Here is a 26,703-nt window from a genome sequence, read left to right on the forward strand (position 1 = left end):
CGCGTCACAGGTATCCAGACATCTTACAGACATTCAGACAGAGAGACTTTGAGCTTTATTATTAGTAAAGATAGTTCAGCTGCAGTGTTGTCAGACTGAGGCTCTAAGTAGGTTGTTAGGTTGCCTTTGTTAGGTTGCCGTAATTTATTGTACCACTTATTCATACGGTGTTCATTTAATCAAAATAAAAGCGGTGCTTCGGCGTACTAATAGATCCACTCTTGCTGTCATCATTTAAAATTATTATGAAAGTAAATATAAACCTTTTTTTAGCTCTACAAAATTTAATCCGGATTAACCGCAGACCCGGATCAACGAGATTCTACTGTACTTGGATTTGTCTACGTGCGTATAGTAGCGAAGACAGGATTTTGGTTGTTTTCCGTGCAACTGAACTGCGCTAGCAGAGAAGCAGATTGTACAGAGCTCATTTATTACAGAAATTGCACTCTTTGAGTGCACACATCAGTAAAGCTAATTTCGTTACACCAAACTACGTTTATCTATCACGTTTTTTAAATAAAAGATTTACCTGTACAAAAATAAGGGGAAAAATACAAAATAATAAAAAAATTTTGAAAAAAAAAAAATAGAACCGACTTCAAAATTGCTCTAAAAAGTGAAAAATAATTTTATTCTTTAAACACCATCGATAATGCTTTTAAACACAATTTTTGAAGTTGGCGCAAAAACAAAACGTAAAATCCAGTGTAACCATGCTTCGTTCATATTTTTTTCAGAAAAGCATCCAAAGTTACGAACGAAACATTTATATCGTTATTCAAATATGCTGTCATCAATGCATAATTTATGTGATAGTGAAGAAACTGGGCCTGGTTAAATTTATAGTTGTAGTTGAGTTATGGCTGTGAATGATTTTATCTATCGTTTTTGCGCCAACTTCAAAAATTATGTTTAAAAGCATTATCGATGGTGTTTAAAGAATAAAATTATTTTTCACTTTTTAGAGCAATTTTGAAGTCGGTTCTATTTTTTTTTTTTTTTTTCAAAATTTTTTTATTTCATTCTTTTTAGTGTAAATGTAGGTATTTCAGAAATAGTAAGAAGTTACCATCACGAAACTTCACATTATTTTCTTAAAAATGCTCCATACTAAAAAAAAAATATTGACACGCGTTAAACTTTAAGCGATTGGCACTAAAAACTTATCTTTGTTCCTCTGGAAATCATGTGTAGTTAATTTAATTATAACCATTTAAGTATTGCGTTTTTCCTAACTAATTTACATTTCACAGAATCTAAGTTGCTCATGATGCAATCCTGTATTTTCTTATCTGTTATCGGAATAGATGATAGCGATAAAAATACTACAATAGTTGAGGCAAAGCTAATGGTAGCATTGTGAAGGCTAAGCAGATCCTAATCACTGCATCACCTCGCTTCCAGGTTAGGTTTACACCTACTATGGAGCAATAGCACTGAAGAAGGGAAGATTTTGATAATTCACATAGGGTTACTATAAATCAGCAGGGTTACTAAAATAAAATTATTTACGCAAAAAATGAGACGACAGCTCCAGATTCCCCATTATCGAAATATCCGGTGAAGAAATTTTATGCTTGCTTCAGAGAAGCCTTCATTCAAAATTATCATTACAATTACTATTAATGTTACTGTTGTATGGCACCAAACTGTCATAACAATGGGTTTCATATTTAATCATTTAATAGGGAAATTGCATGAAATTTATAGTTTTTTGCCAATAACTTTTTTTCTAAAGGACAAATAGGGTCAAACAAAGTAATGGGACCTAAGTTGAGCCATCCCCTATCCATTAAAAAAATAATCATCAAAATCGGTTCACTAGGTGAGACGCTGTGAGTGGACAAACAAAAACAAAAAAAAAACATACATACGGTATGAACTGATAACCGCCTCCTTTTTGAAGTCGGTTAATAAAGGCAAGGAAGTAGACTCGAAGGTTGCCACTGCCAATGAGAAAACTTTCAAAGCAAGAAAGCTTCTCAATACATTTTTAAATAATGAAAATAATCCCCCTGATGGTCTCCCTACTCTATGGGATTTTTTTTTAAATCTGTTTTGTTCCTTTCCCGTAATTTCTGTGAAATTTTTTTGATTTATTTAAGCCTTTTTCTTTTCTTTCATTTTCTTTAAAACCCTTTTTAGTGATACCTCAATCCCATGGGTAATTTTTTTTAATTTGAATAAGTGCCTGTTAAGCTTTGAACAGTTTCAAAACGCAATAAGACTGTATGGAGATTTTTTTTCTGAATTTATATCTCTTTAGTTACCAGACGCTAAGATTTGCACAAAATTGTTCAAAAGGGAACTTTTAAATTTGAACATGCGCAATATTTAAATTTTTTTCAATTACAGTACATTTAACATGAACAGTAAGAAAAAAATCATGGTTTGACGTTTTGATTTAAAAAACCGATAACACAAGCAATATAGTAACTGCGGCAAACATTTTTTAAATGCGGAGAGTAATTAAAATTTAGTTTTTTCTGCCGTGGAAAAATAAGAAAAAATCTAAAAAGTATATCCAAATCTATCCATATCCCTAAAAACTAAAATAATCCAGACAAGTATAGACATTTATTTTTAAATCACTTTAAAAATACCTCCACTTAAGTCTAATCGAAAACCAATAATAAATGCATAACAAAAAAAACTGCCGTACTTTAATTCTAATTATTATTACGATAGAAAAATCACATTTCTCTAGAACAGAGTTTCTGAACCTTTTTTACTTCCTTTTACAAAAAAGAAGTATTGTATTCGCGAAAAAATTTTCGCTCAAAAATCGGCCTTCATTTCCATTTTTCTCACCCCCGAATGAATGTTGAGTTTTATTTTTTTTCTTCTTTGGACCCGACTACACGTGGATATATGCCTAGGAACGTACAGACACCAGAAATATCCATTTTGATGACCCCCGATTTAATTACAACGAATTTTCTCGTGATGTACGTATGTATGTGCGTATGTGTGTATGTATCTGGCATAACTCAAAAACGGGATGTCGTAGATAGTTGAAATTTGGTACGTGGACTTCTAGTGAGGTCTAGTTGTGCACCTTTAAATTTGGTTGCATTCGAATGTTTCTAAGAGGGTCTTTTGCTCCTTTTTGGGGGGAAATCATTGTTAATTTCGATGTAAACTCAAGTTGTCTTGAAATTTGTCGGACACTTGGTGATATATCACCAGTTTTTTGGTCGCCAAGTTTTGTCGCCAACTTGGCGACAAATTTGGAGATTTTTTTAATTTGGTTTTAGTTCCGCCACTGTTGGTAATATTTAGAGAGTAAACAATTGAATCACATTAAAATTGCCAATAATGGAGAAATGACATTGAATTGGAGTAAAAGAAAGTCATTTGATGCACACATCAGCTCGTTTGATCATCAGACCGGTCAGAGTTCGTAAAACGAATTCACAAACCAATTAAATTTTTTTACGCAAAAACTTTATTCACTATTAAGGAAGTCTTACTTAAGTTTCTATAAAGATTTGTAGTATGGTTTATTTGAAATAAAGGTTTAAATACAAAGATAAGTGCAATAATTTAAATATTATGCGCAAATAAAAAAAACTTAGAAAAAATAACAGAAAACTATTAACAGTTATCACAAAATAACGTAAAAGTCATCACATGAAATGTTATTATTTTCAGTTTTTTGAATGATGGTTTTTTTAACGCATGTAGGTAAAAATTTCCGAGGACAAATCGATTTTTTCCACAAACCAGGAAATTATCCGGTTCCGGTTCTTCAAGTATCTTTTCTCGTCCTCTATCATAATGTCAACGAGCTTGGAGATCAGAATTGAAGTTCTCGGTGCGAGATGGATACAGCTTCACTTTTTAGAAACTTTCAGGAACTGCATAAAAAAAGGGTTTTTTTTTTTTTTTTTTGTTTCCAATGGGGCTGTATAAGAGTCTCACCTCAAGAGGCGTCTGGGCCATAACCAGACCTAGTGCGCTCCCCAACAATGCACCAGTCTTTCATGAGTTACCATTAAGGCGCTGATACATGACACAGTGGCTTTTTGACGCCCAGTTTCCACCAGATGGAGGCACCTGGGCTCTCTTTTGATGCAATATTGCATAAGGAATTTAATTTTGCTTAGGGAATTATGAGCCAAACGAATACCCAAGGGATCTTTTACATGCCGCATAATCATACGACATGGGCGCTGATGATTTTCTGCATCTCGAAAATCCACCGACTGGTGACCTCAGACAGGCTAGAACCTGGGTCACAGGTGTAGAAGGCCAACGCCTAACCATCACGCCACCAGCCGGTACATGCGCAAAAAAAGTTTTGAAAAATCATTTTTAAATATTTTGTTTTTGTTTAATATTATGTTAGATTTTTTCGCTATGAAAACAATTTCAATGATATTTTTAAAAAATATATAAATAACTAAAATTTAATAAGAACTTAAAAGAGCAAAATACCAGTTTTGTGGTGAAAAAACCCTTTTGTTTCAGAACTCTTCAACAAAATACGTAATGTTTTCTTCACTTCATGCTGAAACGTAGCCTGTTATAGCTCTTTTTTTAAATACGTTACGAAATATTGGTTCGATATGTCTCATTCTTGCTTAGAATGCAAGATAATGTTTATCTTCATACATTTCAATGTAAAACACAAAAGCGACAAAAAGTGGTGCTGTCTCCCTTTCTAGCCAATCGAATCCTTAATGAATCACGCGAAGGAGTTATGCTGCCCCTGTGCTATTCCAAACAAACATTCAAATAACTAAATCAATTACTGTTAAAACCCTAGTTAATTGCACGGCAGTGAAGCTCTTCGATCGAAAAGAACAGCAGTTACAATAGTCCAGTTTTCTGATCTGAATGCAAACAAATTTTATCAAAAGTTAATTTTATAATATTTTTAAGGGATTACTAAAATAATTCCCAAGATTTCCAAATAATTACTAATTTGATTTCAGTGTCCACAGAAACTCTTATTCCAAAATATTGCCCAACGCTTTTTGATGAGCCGGATTTGATGGGTAATTGCCCTGCTGAATGTCCTGAAGGTCATCTTTGTGATGGCAAGGATTGCGTAGATCCCTTGGATTGCCCCTGTGTGCACGAAGGAAAGATATTTAAGGTGAATAGTTTATCTTTGTATCGTTTATAGATTTATAAGGGAAGAAACTTATCATCAACCCTTTAATGGAGCTTGTAGAAAAGAATAAAGCTCGGTTGTTGCAAATAACCAGTAAGTACACGCTGGAGAAGAGACTGCATCAATTTTTCACTTGTAAATATCAGCTCTATTTTTGATGGAAGTTAAAAACATATTTATTTTTTACACCCTTACACTTTTTGTTTCGTTTTGAATGATTAAGAAAGCCTACTTCTTGTTATTCTTTGACGGTAAAAGTTTATTTTTTAAACAGTGAAATATTTTTAATATTTAGCATTGTATTTGATTATAAATTGCTTTTTCAGTGAAAGAACAGCTTTACCAAACGGTTTTCTAGCCTTAAACGATATTTAAATTGGATTATGATTTTTTAGCATTGTCTCCATAATTTAAATAAGATTTAAAGTCTAAGGCGAAAAAATCATTTTTAAAATTATAAAACCAGTCACTTAAGGGTGAAAATGCATATATAATAAACTCTTCGACCCCAAAACTTGTGCATATGTCATTCTAGCTTTTAGACTACTCTCTTATTAACAAAGGATTAACCGAAGTTGGTCAACTTCAAAGCATTTATTTAAATAAATCACATAACCTACTAAATCCGTCCAAATGTTGAAGCAGATTTGAAATAGAGGCATATTAAGATGTAATTTTGTTTAATCGTGTTTTCCATTGTGAAAATTAAATAGAAGGCATACTTCTTTGAGATATTTTTGTTTGCATCGAAGTGCAGTGGAAAAGGGGCACGTGTAATCCTCAACATTTAAAAAAATACATTTTTATCTTTATGAAATACGAGATACGTTTTATAGCAGTCAAAAATAGTTTATACTATATAAATTTGTAGAGAGCTTTCAAAACCATAATGTTTTAGGTAATTTTATTTGTCATTTAAATTTGTAAGTTGTTTTTATCTTGTTTGGAAATTTCTCGAACGTTTGTATTTTCTTTATGTTGTTTTCATTTATGTGTGCTGGTACCTCGTAATTTCTCATTGTTGGAGATATTTTAAAAGCCGTAAGTCTATTATTTTCGCTGGTTTCTTATCACTTAAATTTGTAAACTGTTTATTTATATTTCAGTCATCTTCTTGGCTTATGTTTTTACAATGTTGCAATTGCTGGTTATTACTTACGTCTGAAAGCCAAAGCCTCGTGATATACTGTGTGGAGCATAAGTTTTTTTTTTGAGCAATCACGATTGCTTATTGTTCTTACTTGACAGTTTTGATGTCCTATCATTTTATTTTCCCACCGCCACCCTCCGCGCCATCACCGTCGACCGGGTCCTCATGATGCTGCTCCTATAGCGAAAGCCGCTTCCAGGTTGCATCCATGTCCTACACACACGCCCATACATACACAACTACACACACACGCACGCACGCACACACACAAATACACACACACAAACACATACACACACCTACACCTACACACACATACACAAACACATACACACAACTACCCACACATTCATGCCTGCACACAGACTCAAAAATATATGCCTACACACACCATACACATACCCCCCCCCCACACATTCATATACACAACTACCCGCACACTTATGCCAGCACACAGACACAAACACACATGCCTACTCACATACACATACCCCCTACACACAAACACACACGCCTACATACACACACTCGTGATTGCGAAAAAACATAATTTGAATTCAAAACGTCAAAATTCAATTTTTTTTTTTTTTTTTTTTTTTTTTGTGAATCTTTTGAATAAAAAAAACCTGTGGAAATGACCACGGATACTTCCTTTTACTACTATCAAACTTACGTTTGATATGTATTGCTTTTGTTAGCATGCATATTTGATTTTATTAGTTTTTCCAGCAAAATATCAGAGATAATATTTTAAAAAATAAGTTTGACTAGCAACATAATTTGAAATAACATTATTTAATTCGATGCATCTCTCTTTTATAGGTCGGCGACCGACTAGAAGATCAAGAGTGTAGACAGTGCCTTTGTGCACTCGGGGGACAGGAAGTATGCACACACAAAGTATGCCCAAAATGTGCTGAGGTAATCTTGAAGTCTCAACCTGTTTTTTTAAAACTTTCGTTAAAAAATATTATTTTTAAAGTAGGTAGGATCAATTTAGGTAAATGAAAATAGAACTTTAATGCTTCAACTTAAGATCCTTCCCTTGCTTTTGGATGAATTTAAAGATAAAATTGAGTACATTATGTCCAAGACTTCCCTATCGAGTAGTAACAGGGTATGAATTTTGATTTTGTAACCTTTGTTGATAAAACTTGATTACATTTACCACAGCGTGTTTCCACCTACCCCATGGACTAGGAAGAAAATGTTAACTGATTCATTTTCCCATGAGGTTAATGTAAATATATAATTTCAATTTACACAATCAGTGTAAAAGCTTATAACGTCCAACACCAACAAGAGTCAATCTGCGGCCAAAATGTCGCATGCGACCCATTGAGTCCTCCAAATGTAATCTGAAACCATTTAAAAAGAATATAATGCAAAAAAACTAGATAATGAGCTAAATTTTTGTAAACTACTGATCAAATGGTAATTTTTAACAAAGTTTAATCTTTAAAAAAGTTTGAGAAAGGAAAACTTTTGTTGTTTCCATTTACGTGAGAGTCTAGCATGCATCGGTAAATACAATGACGGATACAAGGGAGGGGCTATGTGGCCATCTCCCTTCCATTGCGAGACTCTCCACTGGAAAATTTACAATAATGAAGTTCTAAAAACGCAATTTTAGAAGATCTTCCATAATGCTAAAGTTACGGGAAGAGAAGTTAGGGGCTCTCCCCCAAAATCAAATTGAAGTCCGAAACATTTGCGATGAATATTGGCAAACCAGGAATAAAGAGTTCAATCGCTTCTCCCTTGAAAAAAAATTCTGGTCCATCCTTGGTAAATGGCATGCTATCACCTAAACTGCATATCGAAAATTGCAGGGGAGGTAAACTTCATAACTAAACGCTTTTAGTATTCCTCCACATGACAAGTAAAAGTATTTGAAACCAGTTACTACTTTGTATTTGCAGACCTGTTGGGAAGGAAAATTTAAAATCACTAAAATTTAAAAAACACCTTTTTTACTGTGTCCTTTTAAAGCATTGCCGAATATTTGAATTTACTCGGCCCTATTCATTTTTGGTCTGCCTAAAATTTCATTTAAAGTATATTACTTAGAAGAATACTCAGTCGAAGTAAATTACTTGAAATAAAAAGGGAATATTAAAATTGTATCCCTGAATTTATTCTTCAATAGCTATCTACAAAGGGTACGTATTGCCGATTTAAATCGCAGCATTAATTTTCGAAACATATGCGTAACCGAGTCAACACATGATAACAAATTGTGCAATTAAAAAATTCTTCAACACCTCAAGTCAGCATAATTTCTTCAAATTAAAAAAAAATTAATGTGTGACTAATTACTTCTGGCATAAAAAATAAATCGTATTTTAATTTTTCTTTTCAACTTTTTGAATTTCAACCAGCTTTTCTTCCCCCACAAAAAAATATCTTAGTAGCAGCAGAGAAAACATAGATTTATGTCTTTTTTTTAATATTCACGAAAGCAAAATTTAAAAGACATACTTTTTCACCGTAAAACATTATGGAAGCAGAAATGAAAAATATTTACCTATAAGTACTTTTCAATACTCGTGTGAAAATCGGGTAATTTTGTTTTTCGCATTAATTCAATGATACAGCAATTTTTACTCTCATGTATGACAATATCTTCAAAATCATTCCTTTCAGGATGAACTTGCTATTTACTCTGATAATTGCTCCTGCTTATGTCAACGATGCAAAGAGGATGAGTTCTTTTGCCCAACGAATGGGGATTGTATACCAATACAAAGGCGTTGCGACGGTATAATTGACTGCCCTAATGACGAAGTTAATTGCCCAAGTGAGTATATATGATCCAAAACGTATAATTAACACTTAAACGAATCGTGTTGTCTTTTGGCAACATTCCTAATTTAGTCGAATAAAATAACGAACAAATTGAAACTCTGTATTTGCCAATAACCAGGAAAATATTCACTGAAGAAGCTATTAAATCTATTTAAAACTTGTAAATGTACCAATCAGATGGAAAGCAAAAGTAGATTTATTTTTTCAACATTCACAAATGCAAAACTTTTTTTTTTTTAGTTTAGTGCACTTCAAAACGCCTGCTACTTTTTATTTTTTTATTCCGTGACAAATCAAGTTTTACTACTACTTAAATAGTAAAGCCTTTTTGTAATTTTTATCGATGTTTTGCAACATTTAATGGAAAATTAGTTGTCGCCCTGTGTTAAGCCCTGTGTTGCCAAGTCGTTGTTTAACCAGAAACCATCGTTTTCTGTAGTGCTGTAGGCGATAGATTCGTTTTCATGGACGGCAACGTAACATATGTCATTAACAATCGCCATCCACGAGTGTCTAGCTCACTCAAAATATTCAATCCATCGGATGGCCAGCACATTCTACAGATCTGTATCATATTGAAAATGTTTGGGATGCTTTTGGGGAGCAGTCTTGCTAGTCGACAACGTCCTCCAATAAGCAAGGACACCGTTATGACTAACAGAAGAATGGAATAAATTACCCCAAAAGCTGCTGGATAATGTTGTGCAAAGCCTTACATGACGTGTGGAAGCTTGCATCGCTCTCTATGGTAACCATGTCCCAAACTGACATCTTAAGCCGGAACGCTTGTGGGGGGTAATTAAATTTATTCACTTTTACGTATTCAGCCCAAAATGGCTGTTTCGTCCTTTGAACACTTTTCAACGCCTTCTGGATTTCAGAGCACAATAAATTATCGTCATTGCAATGTTCTAGCGTACTGGCATTAGTTTATTTCACTTGGCATCGAATTACACTTTTTTACGCACTACATACCAATTAAAATCCGTCCTTAGCAATTGTCCATCAGTTTATAGCAAGTTTAATGTGTACTTATTTCGATACATATACACAACGTTTATAAAGAAAACATCAATTAACTTAGTGTTCATAAAAAAGAGCTTGTTATGAGTCTTTTGGCAGTCATTATTGATTTGATCTGTATTTTTTTGTGGGGTATTAACCTATCCATGATCACTCGTCTCGCTTCTAAGACGGGATCTTCCTTCACTAACAAATCAAAACGATCATTTGCCATTGTTAAGAAATGGCTTAACATTTTGAGAGTGCAAGCTTTTGGTTGCGCGTCATCGATGTCAGTATCCTCTTTGGTTTCGTTATTCTTTGTCACTTCTAGAAGCTTTTTTTCTAGAGAGCTGTGAATTATGTGTTTAAGAACTTAACTTCTGGAAAGAGCTCTGAAACCAATCTCAAAAAATTTCTCTAGTGGCCCAAGCTCGCTTATTAGCACGCCAAAATGCAGGTTAATGCTTGTTATCGGTAATCTCAGGAGTTTGGATTTTGAAAAAAGGGATAATTATATCTGTTTGCAATGCCTCATCCACGTAAAATGAAAAATCATCCTCGTCAAGTCAAAACTCAACCTCGTAACTAAAATAAAGGTGTCAAATTTTAAACCGCGTGTATTCAAATCCGCGTAAAATAAGGGTCTGCTGTAGTTGTATTGTTTACTGTGATTGCTTTATTCTAACTATTTCTTTATTGTAATTTAAATAAAACCTCAGAAACCTAAGTCGCTATCCTTGTATTAAAAGTATAAAATAGCAAGCAACAGCCCGAATTAATATGCTCGATCAGAGCAAATTAATTATTTTTACTTTAACTTCAAACACTAGTTATGTATACAATATTAATGATTGGTTAAAAAAAAGAGTTTGCGCATAGGCATTTCTGAATGAAATTTCTTTTAAGGATAAGAGAGACGTCTTCCATGCAAAGTTAAACTTGTGGAAAATTCGGAAAATATTTTATATCTTGTTTTTGTGTGTGTGTGTTCTTCGATACATTTTGTTATTAAAAAACTCATTAATTATACACGTTTTTCTTTCAGCTACTTCAGTGATCTCGACAACAGAAGGTAATTTTTCAAAGTTTTAATTATGTGAAGTATGAAGTTATGAATAAGATACAGATAATGATGTTTAAGTAATTTTGAAAATATATTCTTTTGTTGGAAAGAGTAGTTATAAATGGGAAAATTTTTCAATGCCCAGCTCAAGGATAAAAACATCTGTGGCATAAGTAACGAGTTTTTACATTATCTTGATAAATTACGTAATTATGAATAGATTTAATAAAACTTTGAATCAATTATTTTTTACAGAGATCTTCAATCGTCAGTTAAGGTTTTACATTGAATAAAAAAACAAGAGAATCTATGAATTATGAAATAATTTTATCCTTTAAAATATGCAACAATATATATATATATATATATATATATATATATATATATATATATATATATATATATATATATATATATATATATATATATATATATATATATATATATATATATATATTAGGGTGGTCCTTATTTATATGGGAAATTTTTTTTTTCGGAATTCAACAAGTGACGCCCCCTAGTTTTGTGACACTATAATAAAAAGTAACGTGTGCAAAATTTGAACTCTATCGGTCAATAATAACACGTGCCCCTAGGCCGTTGAACTTTAACACTTTTGATAATTTTCTCACAAATCTTCTGAGTTTTTACTTCAGACCCAGTACATCGTTTCTCCTAGGTATGCAAAATATTTTTACAGTGAGGTAGCACTAAAATTAACCTTTTTAATTACTTTATATCATCTAAAGATTTTACTCTGAATAAGAATGAAAGAATGCTTTAGAAACTTTCCTTAATCGTACGCTTTTCTCAATGTATCTCGATAGTGTGTATTTTTTTTTCCGATAGTCTTGATCGGTCTGTAAAATAAATTGCTTTGTGACTCATATTTGGTAAATTACTTGTAAAATTCTTCGATTAATTGTGCTCCTCTTTCAGTTGTATCATTCACAATTTTCAGTATTTTAACACTCTCTCAGAAAGTATTCTAAATCATCTACTGTTATCTGAAATTTGTTAAACAATCACCAGACACGTCTTCCTTATCACAAGCATTTTTTGGACTAGTCTTTTCCTATCTTCAAAGTTAATTTCTTCATCCAATATGGACAAAGCTACTAGTTTATCCCCTAAATACCATAAGTGATTTATGATTTTTCCAATCACTGCTTCTGCTGCATGTTTGTCGTCATTTTGAACGCTGTTAGTTTTTCAGACATATCATATTATTCAAAGGAGCCTCGATTGGGTTGCTGCGAAAAACCATATCTTCATACAGCATTTAATTGTAAAACAGCTTTGTAAAACAAGCATTGAAAGGCTTTCTCTTCATGCACTGCAAAAACGATTCAGAAGCGTTTCTGAAAAGTAATGGGCAGCTGATGTGCCCAATTTCTGCCAGTGACATGTCTTGAAAAAGCCAGGAACGTTTTCCACTAAAAGTCAGTAACCTTCCTGAAGTTATCCTTGAATCTGTCTGAAAAATTCAGAACTCTTCCCGCTTAAAGCCAATCGCGCCTCTGAAACTTAGAGCAAATTTAAGCTATTGTAATATAAGAGATTCGCACCTTCCTAATTTATCAAAGCAGTTCCAAAAGCAGTACTGCAAACAAGTATCGAGAATTTCACTTGCTTACAATTCTTGCAAAGCTACGAAGACCCCTTGAAGCCGATGCACTTTATAAACAAGCTCAGTTAATTTTTAAACTGGGAGCTAAAAAGATTTTTCACAACAGGGAGAAGTCTGCATTCGTACGACTTGTAGTAATTAAGGAATCTTTTTGACAAAGATGCTTGATTTTTCCAGGAAGTGGATAAAAAACCATTGAAATCCCGAAACGTCTTACGGAAATACTCAGTAACGTTTCGGATTTTTTTTACAGTGTGTAAGGACAATTTTAAATTGTTTCCTAAACATAAAAATTTTCAAACAAAAATTCCTTTTGCCACCCATGTGGCTCAGGGATAAGCTCCAGGTTACCGAAAACATACCCCTGTAGGAGGAAATTCACTAGGAAATATTATTACAAGTTATGAGAATTCTCTGTAATCTTTCTCATTTCCGCTTTTTTCTGAACCATATGTCATCCACTTCGTCTTTTAGAATTTAAGTGGTATGTGTACTTGATTGAAATGTTATAAGTTCTGAATGATGGAGATTTTCCCACAAAATTTTGAAGCGCTTAAATAATTGAATATCGCATCTAGAACTAAGAAAGGCAAGAACTTCTTTAAAGACACACTCTGTAGTACGATTTCAAGTGCATGGTGATGGCAATCCAAATGTAATATATCACCGTTCAGTTTTTGCTCTAAAAAATTGCATACACAATTTATACGATTGGTATTGCAAGTCGTTGTATCAAACACTACAGCTAGAACAGTTAGCAATAAAGAGCGATCATCTAAGATATCATATACAACTGAAGAAATATCTAAGGAATTCCGAGTAGCTGTTCAATATTAGGACCTGAAGCTATCACGGTAATCCTGTCGGCGTTCTTTTAGCAGTTACATCTGGATGTAGCTTTGTATCCCAGTGAATAACTACAAAACCAAAATTTAAATTCATGAAATTTAATTTTACCTCTCGAAGATTTTCTTTTGCTCTCTTGATGAATGTACGATTGATCACTAGGTCATTTCGATTTAAATTTACTGCATCTACATAGGCAGTAAATAAATGAACAACATCTTTATCCATAATATGGCATTTGTCTAACAGTGATGAAAGACGAGCAGATATCAATAGTTGTCAAGCTTTTTTGCATTGTGGTAGACCAGCTGTAGAAAACAGAAGTTCAATAGGTTAAGATAGATACCCATTTCGGTTTCTAAATCTTGTGAATCGCAAGAATTTGATGATAATAAAGGACTATGTACTCAAATAGAAGAAAAGTAATTTGAAGTATAGATTTCTACATTGTTCCGATCTGGATATTTTTTTAAAATTTATATTTTAGCTATGGGGAATACAGTATATTTTTATGTTAGCAGTAATCGAGGATTTTTCGAAATTTAAATTTTAAAAATTAAAAATTGCATAAGCATTTAGGTATGTTTATAACTAAAGAACAGCGAATTAAAATATAGTTGCAATTACTTATATTTATAGCATTGAAACCTTGCGACTTTATTTGACACACCTATTACATACACAGGGAATTTTGTAAATCAACACCCCCAAAGCCTGAAGGAGGCAATTTGTTGTTGTCGAAGATCGTTCATTAATGGCCTAGGTCATTCATTAATGGACTATAGAATCCCTTGTGTCCATCTTGATGTGAAGAAACGTTCCCCTGCCGCTTGGTTGGAACAAGCGCAGAAGAGCGGTACGCTTGACATAAGGTCATTGGTGTACATTTTATTATCTGTAACATGTTAAATTTTACAGAATGTAAGTGAGAGAATGGTCGATCTGGAAGTAGCAGCACCTATTGAGGTTCAAAATTACTTTAAAATATAAAACGTTAGAATAATTTTTACACAAAAATGAGAAAATCCGCAATTTTTTCTTCGAAATTCAAAAAAGGGGGCCCTAGGGGCACGTGTTTAATATTCATGGATTGACTTTAAATTTTGCAAGGATCATTTATTTGTACAATGGAACAAACTGAGGGGGGCGTCGCATAAAATATCTGCAACTTCAAAAATAAGGACCACCCTAATATATATATATATATATATATATATATATATATATATATATATATATATATATATATATATATATAATATATATATATATATATATATATATATATACTAGCTGACCCAGCCACGCGTTGCTGTGGCAAAGATGTTGGATTAAAATAAACTTTCTACTAACTAAATTTTCTATGGAAAAAGCGCACTATACTTACGCTTAGTAAATTTTGTAAGTATGACTTCAGCCAAAAAAAAATAATAATAACTTGAAAGTGATAGTAAATATCGAAACTGATTGCAAAATAACCGAATGTAGAAATTAAGCGTAAACCACCATACACTTTTAGATTCTACACTACATTTTATTCACCTCAGCTTTCTCTATAGTTTGTAATCAATAACTTCTTTACAAAATACACTAACTAAATTAAAAACATAAAAAAATTACATTTTTTCAATGAAGTAGATAACATTGACTTCGAACTATTGTTTCTATTATTTGAAAACTGAAAACTGTCTAAGCATTAAGTTGTGCACAATGTTCTTGCTTAACCTTTTTTGCTAATACGAAAAGTATGACAACTTTCCACTTGTGAGTAGGCGATATATGGTTGCCCATGAAAGAAATATTTATGTTTCAAGTCCAAACCAAAAGAAGACATTGTTTGTTCTTGAAATCTATTTATGGTCTTTGCAAAAGCTAAACGAAACAAAAATTGAAGCCTTTCAAATGTGTTTGAAAATTATGACGCTATTAATGGATTACGTGGTAATACAAACATTTCTCCTTTAAACTTTCCCGTCAAAATTGTTGACTTTTAAAGAAGAAACGTGTACCGTTTCGTAATTTAGGTGGGTTTAAATCGCGAAAAAGAATAAATTGTTGAGCCAATTTTAAACCGAAAATCGTGTAGTCGCGTTCCTGGTGTATCCAGGGAATTTAAAAATTCAGTTGGAATGTTTACTGCTTTGTTTTCATCGACAACTGTATAGCCTTGTTCAGCATCAATGGGGATCATTTTTTTCCCAGACGCCTGGCTCATTATTCGCAATAATTGTAGCTAAGACAGCGTCATTGCTCTGTTGTTATACGTTGCAAATCAGTGTTAACTAAGTCGGTGGCCCAACTATCAAGTGACGACATATTATAATGACTAAGTGGCAAATTTGAAATTGAAACGCAAAAACCTTCAGTTAAAACTAAAGCTTCATATTCATCTTTGGTGTAAAATCTGGATTTGGACATTTGTGTGTTTGTTAAACTTTATGAAATGCGTCTTCAAACGTGAAAGTTATATAGTTTCTCCTTAAAAAATGATGATTGTGTTGGATAGTATGTCGTCAAAATTGTTTTAAACAGTTGATGAATACTGTTTCTCCTTATGTCAAACCTGCATTAGAAAGTGTCAACTCCCAATGACTTTGTGCGACCAATAAATGCAATTTGCGACATGCATCGGGATATGTATTTGACAGTCGATAATTGACGATCCACAAATATTCCTGTCTGTTCGGGAATGTTTACTGAAAACAAAACTGCTACAAAACCAGTGCGATTACAGAGGCAATTATGATTTTAAAAAAATTAAATTTATCTGGGAATAAACTCTCAAATAGTTCACTTTTCGTCTCAACGGCAGTGAAGAAATTGTCTGGCTATTTGTTGTACTGTATATTTTGATACAGTTCAATTTCACCGTTTCCAATGCCCAGCAATTGCTTAGAAAATACTTGTACGATTAGATTATTTTGCGTTTATACTCGCATGTTCATGGCCAATCGCATTATCTCGACATTACTCTATAAAAACGATTGTTTTAAACATGCGTTGATTTCATCGGAATAACTGGTAATGTCTGCCGGAAGTCCCCAGACAGTATTCAGACAATTTCGCCTAAAAGTTTATCGTTGCCGTTCAAATCTTGCACAATCCCGGGATGTGCTTCGAATGAATGCTTTTACTCATGAGCCATAGTACACTTATCCCAAATTAGAATTTCACTCTCTTGCAACACTACAGCCATACCACGTTTTTTTTTCTTTAATGTTACACATTGCGTTTTGTTTGTTATGAATATCTAATAGGCAGCTTTAAAGCTGAATGTGCTGTTCTTCTACCATCTAAAAAATGTAGCAGCAATGCCTGACGATGCAATTGTCACTGCAGTTTTCTGTTGTGAACGTATCTTTGCAAGAATTAATGATGTTAAAAATATCTTAGGGAACAAAATCAAGAAAATAATTGCTTTCCGCTTAAATTCATTAACCTTCCTGAAATTAACCTGGGATATTTTTGAAGACTTCAGTAGTCTTCTTGGTTAAAGGCAGTTATGATTCTGGCACCTTCAGAGAAGCCTAACGCAGGTTTAATATAATAGCCTGGAATCTTCCTGCTTTTCTAAGAAAGCTCTCAAAGCATTAATGCATGCATTAATGCTTTGAACGCAAAGACAGACTCTCAAGCAAGTAGCTCGAATGTAACTCCTCTGCAACTCTTGCAAAGCTACGTGATCCGGATATCTTTTCGCACTCATTGGGTGTTGAGACAATCTGGGCAAACCGTAATCGCTCCGAAACCGATACACCTATTAAAAACATTTAGTTAATCTTGATAATGGTGGAGAAAAATGGTTTTCACAACAGTGTGAAATCTGCAATTTGTAGCAATTCAATTAAACGTTTTGAAAAATATAGTTGATTTTCTCAGGAAGTGAATAATAACCTGTAATATCCCGAAATGTTAAATGGAAATTCTAAGCAGCATTTCTGAGTTTTTTTATCATGGTGTTTTATCAATAAGTCATACGATGATAGAGTTATATCGATTAATTAACTTACACCGCCATCTATTAAAAATTTTTAGAACTAAACAATTAATTCACACTATTATTGCATAATTAATATGAAATTTGCAATAAAAAATTATAAAAACTATCCTATCTTTTAAGTTGGACAAAATGACACATAGATATGAAATTTCAGAAAACTCGCTTGAGTAGTTTTGGAGTTTACCCCGAACAAACATCGTGACACGATATTTATATATATATATATATATATATATATATATATATATATATATATATATATATATATATATATATAGATAGATAGATAGATAGATAGATAGATAGATAGATAGATAGATAGATATAGATGTGTGGGGGGCGGCAGATAACAGGAGAATAATATTTATTATTTATTCACTCCTTTTATCTCCACTCTCTTTAAAAAAAAATCTTTTCACTAAAAAATTGAACCCTTGAGCAAAAGTTAATGCGGAGTGTCCGAAAAAGACCTTTACTATAGTAAACTTCAATTACAAAAATACTTAAAGGTAAAATGAAACGCAGATTGCTGCAAAAGAATGAAACACTCTGAAAGTTTTTTTGTTGACATTCATTGGCCTGTGAAGTAGAGGGTGCTAGTTACTCGCAAATAAGGCTGAGAAAGAAAACGGCTGTATTCTCCATGAAAGATTCAGAAATGTTTCAAGCAAATTGAAGATGCTCTCGCATCAGTAATTTCAGTTTTGAGCTTTTAAGTGACATTTAGACTGACAACAGACATCCGAAACCAGTACCACAAGCTATTATTATTTTGATAATGTGCTTTGTATTTTGTTAAGTCCGTAGTAGAATCAGCCACAAACCTTAATCTAATCAGACATTTCATTTGCATCAGTTAGCTACGTGGGTGCCTGCAAGGAGAAAAAAACCTTTTCGCATCATGCATATTTTGCAACATACTTATCTACAAAAATAAGGAAATGGTTTAGATTTTAATTAAGTCACTAAGTATTGGAATGTTTTGTAATGTAAGTTAAAATGAGAAAAAAAAGTTTGTCAAGTTAAAATGTCTTTTTATTCTTACTCTACTGAAAAAAAACCTTTAAACCATTAGTTTCTGACTGAGAACAGAGTCACCTAGTTAACTTACCCGTGCAACTAACTGTTTGCTTTTTTTCTTCCTTTCTTTAGTGCCAACTACAGAGTCACCCATTCAAGGTAAGTCAAAATGGCTTGGATGACATTTTTTCTTTCGTTTTGAGATGATCTCTATATTTCAAACATAAATGCATGAAGCATCACCAATTCTTTCTTTTTCTTAGAAAATGCAACATGTGATATACTTGGAAAGCACATTAACACATTTGATGGTCAGGACATTAATTATGAAATTTGTCACCATGTAATAATGAAACATTTGGGTCAAGAAAATTTCAATATAACAGGTAGGTTGTGAATTTTATCCTTACGATTTTGACAATACAACTAGCAAAATAATTGTTAGTCTCATGCAAAGAGCAAATAAGCAATAAATACATTGCTTTGCTCGTACTTGGCGCATTAAAAACTGTTCTTGAAATGAGAGTTCTCAAATACTGTGTGACACACTAGTGTGCTCTGCCCCCAGCTCGCTGACGTGCGCGTAATTGATTCTGTATGAAATTTTCCATAAATATTTCTTTAAAATATTGCGTTATCATTTGGAAAATATTGCCTACTCAACGAACTAGTTTAGTCTCATTAATTAGGAATATCTCTTTTCAGCCCATAAAGATTGTGACTTTGTTGGAAGCTGCAAGCAATGGATAGAAATTTTTTACAAGAACAACAAAGTAAGAGTATCTTCAGACTTAAATACTCAACTGGATGGCCACAGTTATACTGCCTCTCAATTACGAAGGTTAAAGAAAAGTCGTACTAAAAGATCAAAACTTGCAAATCTCAGCATTGAAAAAATAGGAGAGCAGGTCGTTGTGAAAGCTCTAAATGGTGATTTTACTGTGACCTATGATACAAGAGGACACATAAATATTGAGGTAAAAATATGAGTTACTTGTTAATCCTGAACGACCAGGCGGATTTGTTTTTATCGTAAAAATCTGTTGGCACAGAGCATTAAAGAAAAATTAATTATTTTAACGGGGGGGGGGGGGTTCCCTACAATTCATTTCTTTCTTGTAGGATTATGAAACTCCTACAAGAGAAATTTAAGTATTTTAATCTGAAGAACCACTTAGCTTAAATTTTTAGCCCTAAAAATATAGTAAATTGAAGAGGATCCTGAATATGAATTCGGATTTTGTTTTAAGAAACAAAAAAAAATTTTACTAAATACCGAATCTGTAAATTCAACATTGACAAATTATGTGATTGGTTAACTGATTCCAAAATTTAATAAGATCAACAGATAAATTTATATTGTACCGAATCTGTAACTTCAATATTGACAAATTGTGTCATTGGTTAATTGATTCCAAAATTTATTAAGATCAACAGATAAATTTATATCCAGGTTTTATATATAAATGCATCTGTTGTTCAGGATCCTCTGCAAATATAGTAAATTGCAGAGGATCCTGAATATGGATTCGGATTTTGTTTTAAGTAACAAAAAAATATTACTAAATACCTAATCTAAATTCAACATTGACAAATTATGTGTTCGGTTAATTGATTCCAAAATTTAATAAGATCAACAAATAAATTTATATCCAAGTTTTGGATATAAATGCATCTGTTGCGCAGATAAATTTGTATCCAAAACCTGAAACTATCGGCTCATTAGAGTACTCATCATCTATGGTAATACAGTTGAGAAAAATATAATTTCCTCCTCTAGGTTCCACCAACTCTTCAAAGGGAAATAGTTGGATTGTGCGGTTTTTACTCTGGTAATACAGCCGATGATCAACAAAAGCCAAATGGACGAAAAGCCTACACCGCAAGAGAATTCGGAGACAGTTGGGCTGTAAATAATAGCGAAAAAGACTGCGCCCCAGTTTTATGTCCCCATGAGGAAATGAAGAAAGCGCTGGAACTCTGCAATCAACTGAAGTAAGGTTCGATTCGTGGTAAACATTCACTTCTCCTTTCAGCGAATTTCTCATTCCCGTAATCAGGATTTACAAATCTTTTTAGAATATTGCTGCTTTTCTTCATCAGAAAGACAAACTTTTACAAACAAAAGTAGTAATAAAATTTATAACCAACAAAAGCATTCCGAGGGCTACGCGTGTCCTCTTGAGAGACATGAACAATGAATTTTATGCATGATCTGTACAGGGAGATCATAATTAAAGTTACGATTTCAAAATGTTCTAATTTAAAAACTACTGGTTAGAATCGCTTGATATTTCACCAGAACAGTACTGAGACCATGAGAATTTGCTTGACGAAGGAAAAAATAGTTCCAAAGTTTTTCGATGGGTGACGCTGTCAAAGTTCATACTTGTTGAAAGATGTACTAATTAGGGCGATAAGACATGCGCACTGCAGACATAGCCTTAATAAACTGCAGTGTGAAAAATATAATGTGCTCTTTTTTAACATGCTATTTTATGTTTTCAACTAGTAGCAGAATAAAGTGTAGGACACATTGAACAACTTACACATTAGTCATCTATAAAGTGATTGTTTGATTAGGCTTCTCTTTTTCTCATGCCGCTAACATTTTGTTACAAATTTTGTAAATAGTAATTGTTTTTATGATTAATTTGTTGTAATCTGCTTAATTTTGGCTTTGTTCCATTAATTTTCGTCCAAAATTATCGTAATAACTTAACCTGTAAATAGTTTCTTGTAATGAACATGCAACCCCTTTACATTCGAATGACGTATATGTGTGTTTGGAAGGGAGTGAAATCGTCATTTCGAAGGACGTTTGAAGTTGCACTGGACTCGTAAAAGTTGGTTTCTCTGTGACGAAATGTTTTCTATTGAATTATAGTTTTTTCGCAAACCCTTAGAATCTGTTGCTCCCATTCGGCTAACAACATTTACATGTCAATGAATCCTTTTAGTAGGCTTTTTATTTTAGATTAACTTGACAGCGCCATCTATTGATCCATTTTTTTAACTTTTTTTTTCCTTCGCCAAACGAATTCCCATACCTTCACTACGGTTATGGTGAAATATAAAGTCGTTCTGACTAGTAGTTTTTAATTTAGAGTTGTAAAATCAGACTTTTAATTATATATCACCCTGTACATTTGAACACAATTGAATTGTACAGATATTTTTACACTGAATACGAAAAAAATTTCTCACTAGAATTAATGAATTCCATGAAATAGTCAGGGCTTCCGAGTAGCAATCATCTTCAACATTAAAAACGACTTTTTAAAAGTTCTTTAGTTCTTTTATGTTACATCAATCTAAAGTTGCATGTAGATTGTTTTTCTTTTTTTTTTTTTTTTTTTTTTTAGTTAATGTAAAGTTGTAGGTGCAAAGATTATGTAGTACTAGACAAAATGTCACAATTTAATTACATTATTTTCTCTTTTTCATTGCTAAGAACTTTAATTCATTTTTAGATTCTTTGAGTTTGAAATAAATTTTCATAACATCAATATTTAATACACTGCATGGTCTTTCAATATATCACGATTAAAAACTATTCATGACTAAATTCATCATCCTGTAAAAAATACTTGCTTCTTCCTTGAACGCTTTGTTTGTGTTCCAAATTATAAATTCGTTTTACTTTTTTCCCCCATTCCCCCATAAAAATTAATGGGAAAAAATGTACAAGTACGTGCTTAAATTATTCTGATCACAATATTTTTTTTTTTTGAAGGGAAGAACCTTTTATCGAGTGTGGAAAAGTTTTATCTGTTTCTCCTTTTATCGAGTTTTGCATGAGTACCACCTGTGAATGTTTGCGAAATAGCAAAAATTCTAGCGGTCAGTGCAAATGTGACAGTTTTCAAGCCTTTGCGGAAGCTTGCGAAGCAAAACTGGGACCTCTGTCTGTACGGAATTGGAGACTTCGCCATGAATGCTGTAAGTACTTTCCTAGCACATGCGTTATGTTTCACGTATTTTTCGATTACTTATTATTTATAAAATAGGTTGTTTTTAGGATTTAGTTTTTTTTCTTAAGTTTGATCCTGCTTTCTACTACTATATCGTCGGCACCATGCTAAACTAACGAATATGAAAATTGACACTTTTCAGGATAGCCAAAACATTTTCTTTTCACCGGACGCGTTCGCGTTTAATTACTATCAATGTTTTAATTTTAAATACAACTTAAAGTGTAAAATTATCGTTTGAAGTAATGATAACAGTAGGTAGCCCCTTTTGAGTACTATGTCAAATCATCGAATTTGAAAAACGAAGATTCAATTTTTCACATTCGTTAGTTTAGCGTGATGCCGACAATATATCAGGACTATGACCTAAAACATTTTGGATGCATTCAATCCTCTGCATAAAGAAATTAGATGCCATTAGACTTTCTTTTTATAACGAATTTTTCAGCGACCTCTGTAATGTAATATGATAGCCAATGTTAAATTGTAAATCACCTTATAAGGTCTTTATTCAACGAAGTTTTTTTACACATATAGTGACTTATTTTTAACTGCGTTTCATCTATTTCGATCTTAGTGAGAATGTTCAAATTTACTGTTAATTTCTGTCATAAAAATGTTTCTTTTTTATAATGTGATACCTTCTGGCTTGAATTACACTCATTGGGGAGTTTCTGAACAATTTTTGTCGTATTAATAGATTTAACTTCTTATAGTAGAAACAGAATATATTTCATTTCAAGTCAAATGACGGATGCACAATAAGTGAATAATTAGATTTTAACAGCAATTCCATTTGAAAAAGACGTAGGTTATAGGGTTTGGCTTGAAAACGGGAATTCATCAGTTGGTATAGTGATTAACTTTATCTACCGATAGGAGCAATAAAATGGTTATTGCATTTTCTAGAAAATGACAAATTTTCCATAAAATATTTCACGAACACTTTAACTACGTGAAATAAATTATGACTAAATAATAATCAACCGAACATAACAAACACATTTGGCAGGTACATGCTAGTTAAATATGAGACACACATGTGTCAGATTGCACTTTCGTGTTAAAGTTGGACTGATATTTATTTTAATTTTAAGCTATGCTTCTGCTGACCGCATGCTATTGAATTTTCATAAAACGAGCAAATTCACTTCGATGTAATATTTAAAGCATATAGGTGTCGCATATAAAAGAAACGTTCACCTAAATGTAACGTTACATAAAACGACCTTAATGTGCATCATATGAACCTCACTAATGTAAGGGGGATGGCCCAAAGCAAGTAGGTTTTTGAAGAACGTCTGAAAATTGTAGTTTTTGAATTTTTTTTCGCAACAATTTTGGTTTTATTTCCTAGCAGGGCTCTTAACCTTCGAGATAAAAAGTGATTTTTGTATTATTTAAAACCTAATATTTATTTGTAATCAATTTTTACAAACATTTGAAAAACCCGCTTTGCCCTACCAGAGAGCCCAAAGCGGGTAAGCTTAACTAATTGTGATTTGGTACATTTGCCAATCAAATATGAAGTTATAAATGATTAAAATATTTGACTAGCTACCTGTCATTGTATAAAAAAAATATTAAATAGTTGTACTTATCCAATTTAAAGTCAGAACATGTATTTATAAAACATAAAAAATGACTGATTAAATTAATAAACTAATTAATTGCCATCCTAAAAAATAACTTTTTAAAGTTATACTTATCCTATTGAAATCGAAAATCTAAGTCAGCAGACAAATCAAGAAATTATTAGTAAATACATGATTAAATCCTATAACCGCTTTGCCCGACCCGCTTTGCCCAAAAGCACGTTTTTTATTTCAATATTTCAATAATTATAACCTTAAATTTAAAAAAGAAACAAACGAAATGACTATCGTAGTTTGTAAGTGAATGTTGTCAGAATAACGTAATGTTATTGACAACCAAAAAAATAAGCTGTTTTTTTTTTTTTTTTTTTTTTGGAAATGTATAATTTCTTTTATTTTCAGCCTGGTCGCGCCATGCCGCTTCACTGTTGCTTCCCTGGGACTGATAAAAACTCGGGGGTGTTCATTTAAACACGACATACCTATGCATCGCCGCTTACACATCATGGGGGGGGGATACGAAGGCCTACCCGCTTTGGGTCATTCTCCCCTACATTACTGAGGAGGGATCAACCGCAGGTGAAGTAGTCTACTAAGTTTTATATCGTGCCAGCTCTAACGAAATAAGAAAAAAAAAACTCAGTGATTTCTGGACTAACATATTCTCAATTATTTCGAATGTCGCTCTTATCTAATACCATAAAATGCTATCATTTAGAATTAGAGTTTTAATTTCAGACTCTGAATGTCCTCCTGGTATGGAGTGGAATGATTGTGGACCTTCATGCCAGCTGACATGTGAAAGAACTTCATTGGACTCTTTGGATGAATGTTCGAACAAGTGTGTTCCGGGATGCTTCTGCCCTCCTGGAACTGTTCTGAACGAAGATGTGTGCATTCCACCTACTCAATGTGCTGACCGTAAGAATACATTCCTATATACATGTTGATTTTTGTTAATGTTTAAAAAATTTATGAAAACAAGGCAAGTTTTTTTAGGTCCTTCACCTAATATTTGTTACTTTAAAAAGCTTTTAGCTTTTTAATTACGTTGCATGATGGTCATGACAATAAAGCCATCAACAGGTTACAGCAACTTTTGAATGTCCTTCTTTGACGACATCACAAAGTGATAATGCGGTAACGCTCCAAAACGTCACAAAATAAACGATAACAAATTATCTGTCGCAATGACGCCGAAGGAAATTACACGAAACACTTCAAAAATACGTCACAGCATGACATCTGTGAGACGTCACAGCTCTGTCACTTTTTTACTATGACCATTACGACTTGCAATGACGCTTCATAACGTCACAAAGTAAACAGCTACTAATTATTATCTGCGTCAGCGATGCCGCAGGAAATCACACGAAACATATCACAAATACGTCACAACATAACATCTGTGTGGCGTCACAGTTCTGTCACTTTATGACTACGACCATTACGACTCGCAGTTACGTCACTGCAGCCTTATCACGACATATTGCATTCTCTGAGGCGGGGTATCAATCTTAAAGGGAATTGCATTTCTTAAACTGCCTAAAGATTGCGCAATACGAACCATTCCTCACAAAACTCTTTAAAATATTCACGTAACATTCATTCTCCTTTCCGTGAATCAAAAAAGAATAAATAAATGAAATGAAAGATCTTTTTTCTCCGAAATTAGTTCCAGATCATGCTCTTGAAGTCGTGCTTTTGCCTTTTATCTTATGCACAAGATTGATTTTCCTGTTGCCTTGATTTATAAAGCAAAAAGCTAAAAAGGTAATAAGCTTCCTGAAATATTCTTTGTTTACGTCACTGAACCTATCTCAAGTGTGCATCAAATATTTAATATATTTTCTTCAGTGCCGTAGTAACAGAATATTTGATTGTTTTCTATGCAACTGAAGAATATTATATCTTCCTTTTAAAGTGTTGTTTCTTGTGCAATATCTTACAATGAGTAACATGAATTACTTTAACCTGTGAAGCTGAAGATTAAAGGTAATTTCCTATTTATAAAAGCTAGTTTCAAAAACAACATTTCCAGCTTGTAATCTTAAGTTTGAAATGTTTTTACAGATGCATATTTTTCTCTCTTTCGCACATACGTTGCAGGAACCGATGTGCTTCAATCCAAGTTAAATTTTACGTCATTGTTTCTAACTTTAAGCAGTTACCTAAGCTTTTCTAACTACGATTTTAAACAAATAGAGTCACAGGATATTTTTAATAAGTTTTATGTTTTCCAAAGTAATTAGCCATTCATTGAGTGTTTTATTATCAGAGAAATTTATTTATTTGTTCATTTATTCTGTATTTATTTGAATCAAAGTATCTCGAATACCAATAGTTTCAAAAATCATTACGAGCCATTCCACTCCATTTTACTTTTCAGTGATTTCTACAATTTTGTGTTGTGGAGGAAAAAACATAAAAGACAAAGGCGCTCCAACTTTGCCAACCACGCTAAATTTTGCTGTTGTGTTTCTTAAG

General features: G+C 32.8%; 1 protein-coding gene across 1 annotated transcript in view; it reads left to right on the forward strand.

Annotated features, from left to right (window-relative positions):
* The window catches only part of LOC129223130 (uncharacterized), a 408,522-nt gene that overhangs the window by 327,549 nt on the left and 54,270 nt on the right, over positions 1-26,703 (forward strand). The window contains exons 63-72 of the mRNA XM_054857696.1: positions 4,944-5,107; positions 7,098-7,196; positions 8,922-9,075; positions 11,134-11,160; positions 18,780-18,806; positions 18,911-19,033; positions 19,353-19,624; positions 20,428-20,642; positions 22,384-22,589; positions 24,955-25,137. Coding sequence (XP_054713671.1) covers positions 4,944-5,107; positions 7,098-7,196; positions 8,922-9,075; positions 11,134-11,160; positions 18,780-18,806; positions 18,911-19,033; positions 19,353-19,624; positions 20,428-20,642; positions 22,384-22,589; positions 24,955-25,137 — 1,470 coding nt within the window. The remainder of the gene's footprint in view (positions 1-4,943; positions 5,108-7,097; positions 7,197-8,921; positions 9,076-11,133; positions 11,161-18,779; positions 18,807-18,910; positions 19,034-19,352; positions 19,625-20,427; positions 20,643-22,383; positions 22,590-24,954; positions 25,138-26,703) is intronic.

Source organism: Uloborus diversus, chromosome 5, assembly GCF_026930045.1.
Source record: "Uloborus diversus isolate 005 chromosome 5, Udiv.v.3.1, whole genome shotgun sequence".
Lineage (NCBI taxonomy): Eukaryota > Metazoa > Arthropoda > Arachnida > Araneae > Uloboridae > Uloborus > Uloborus diversus.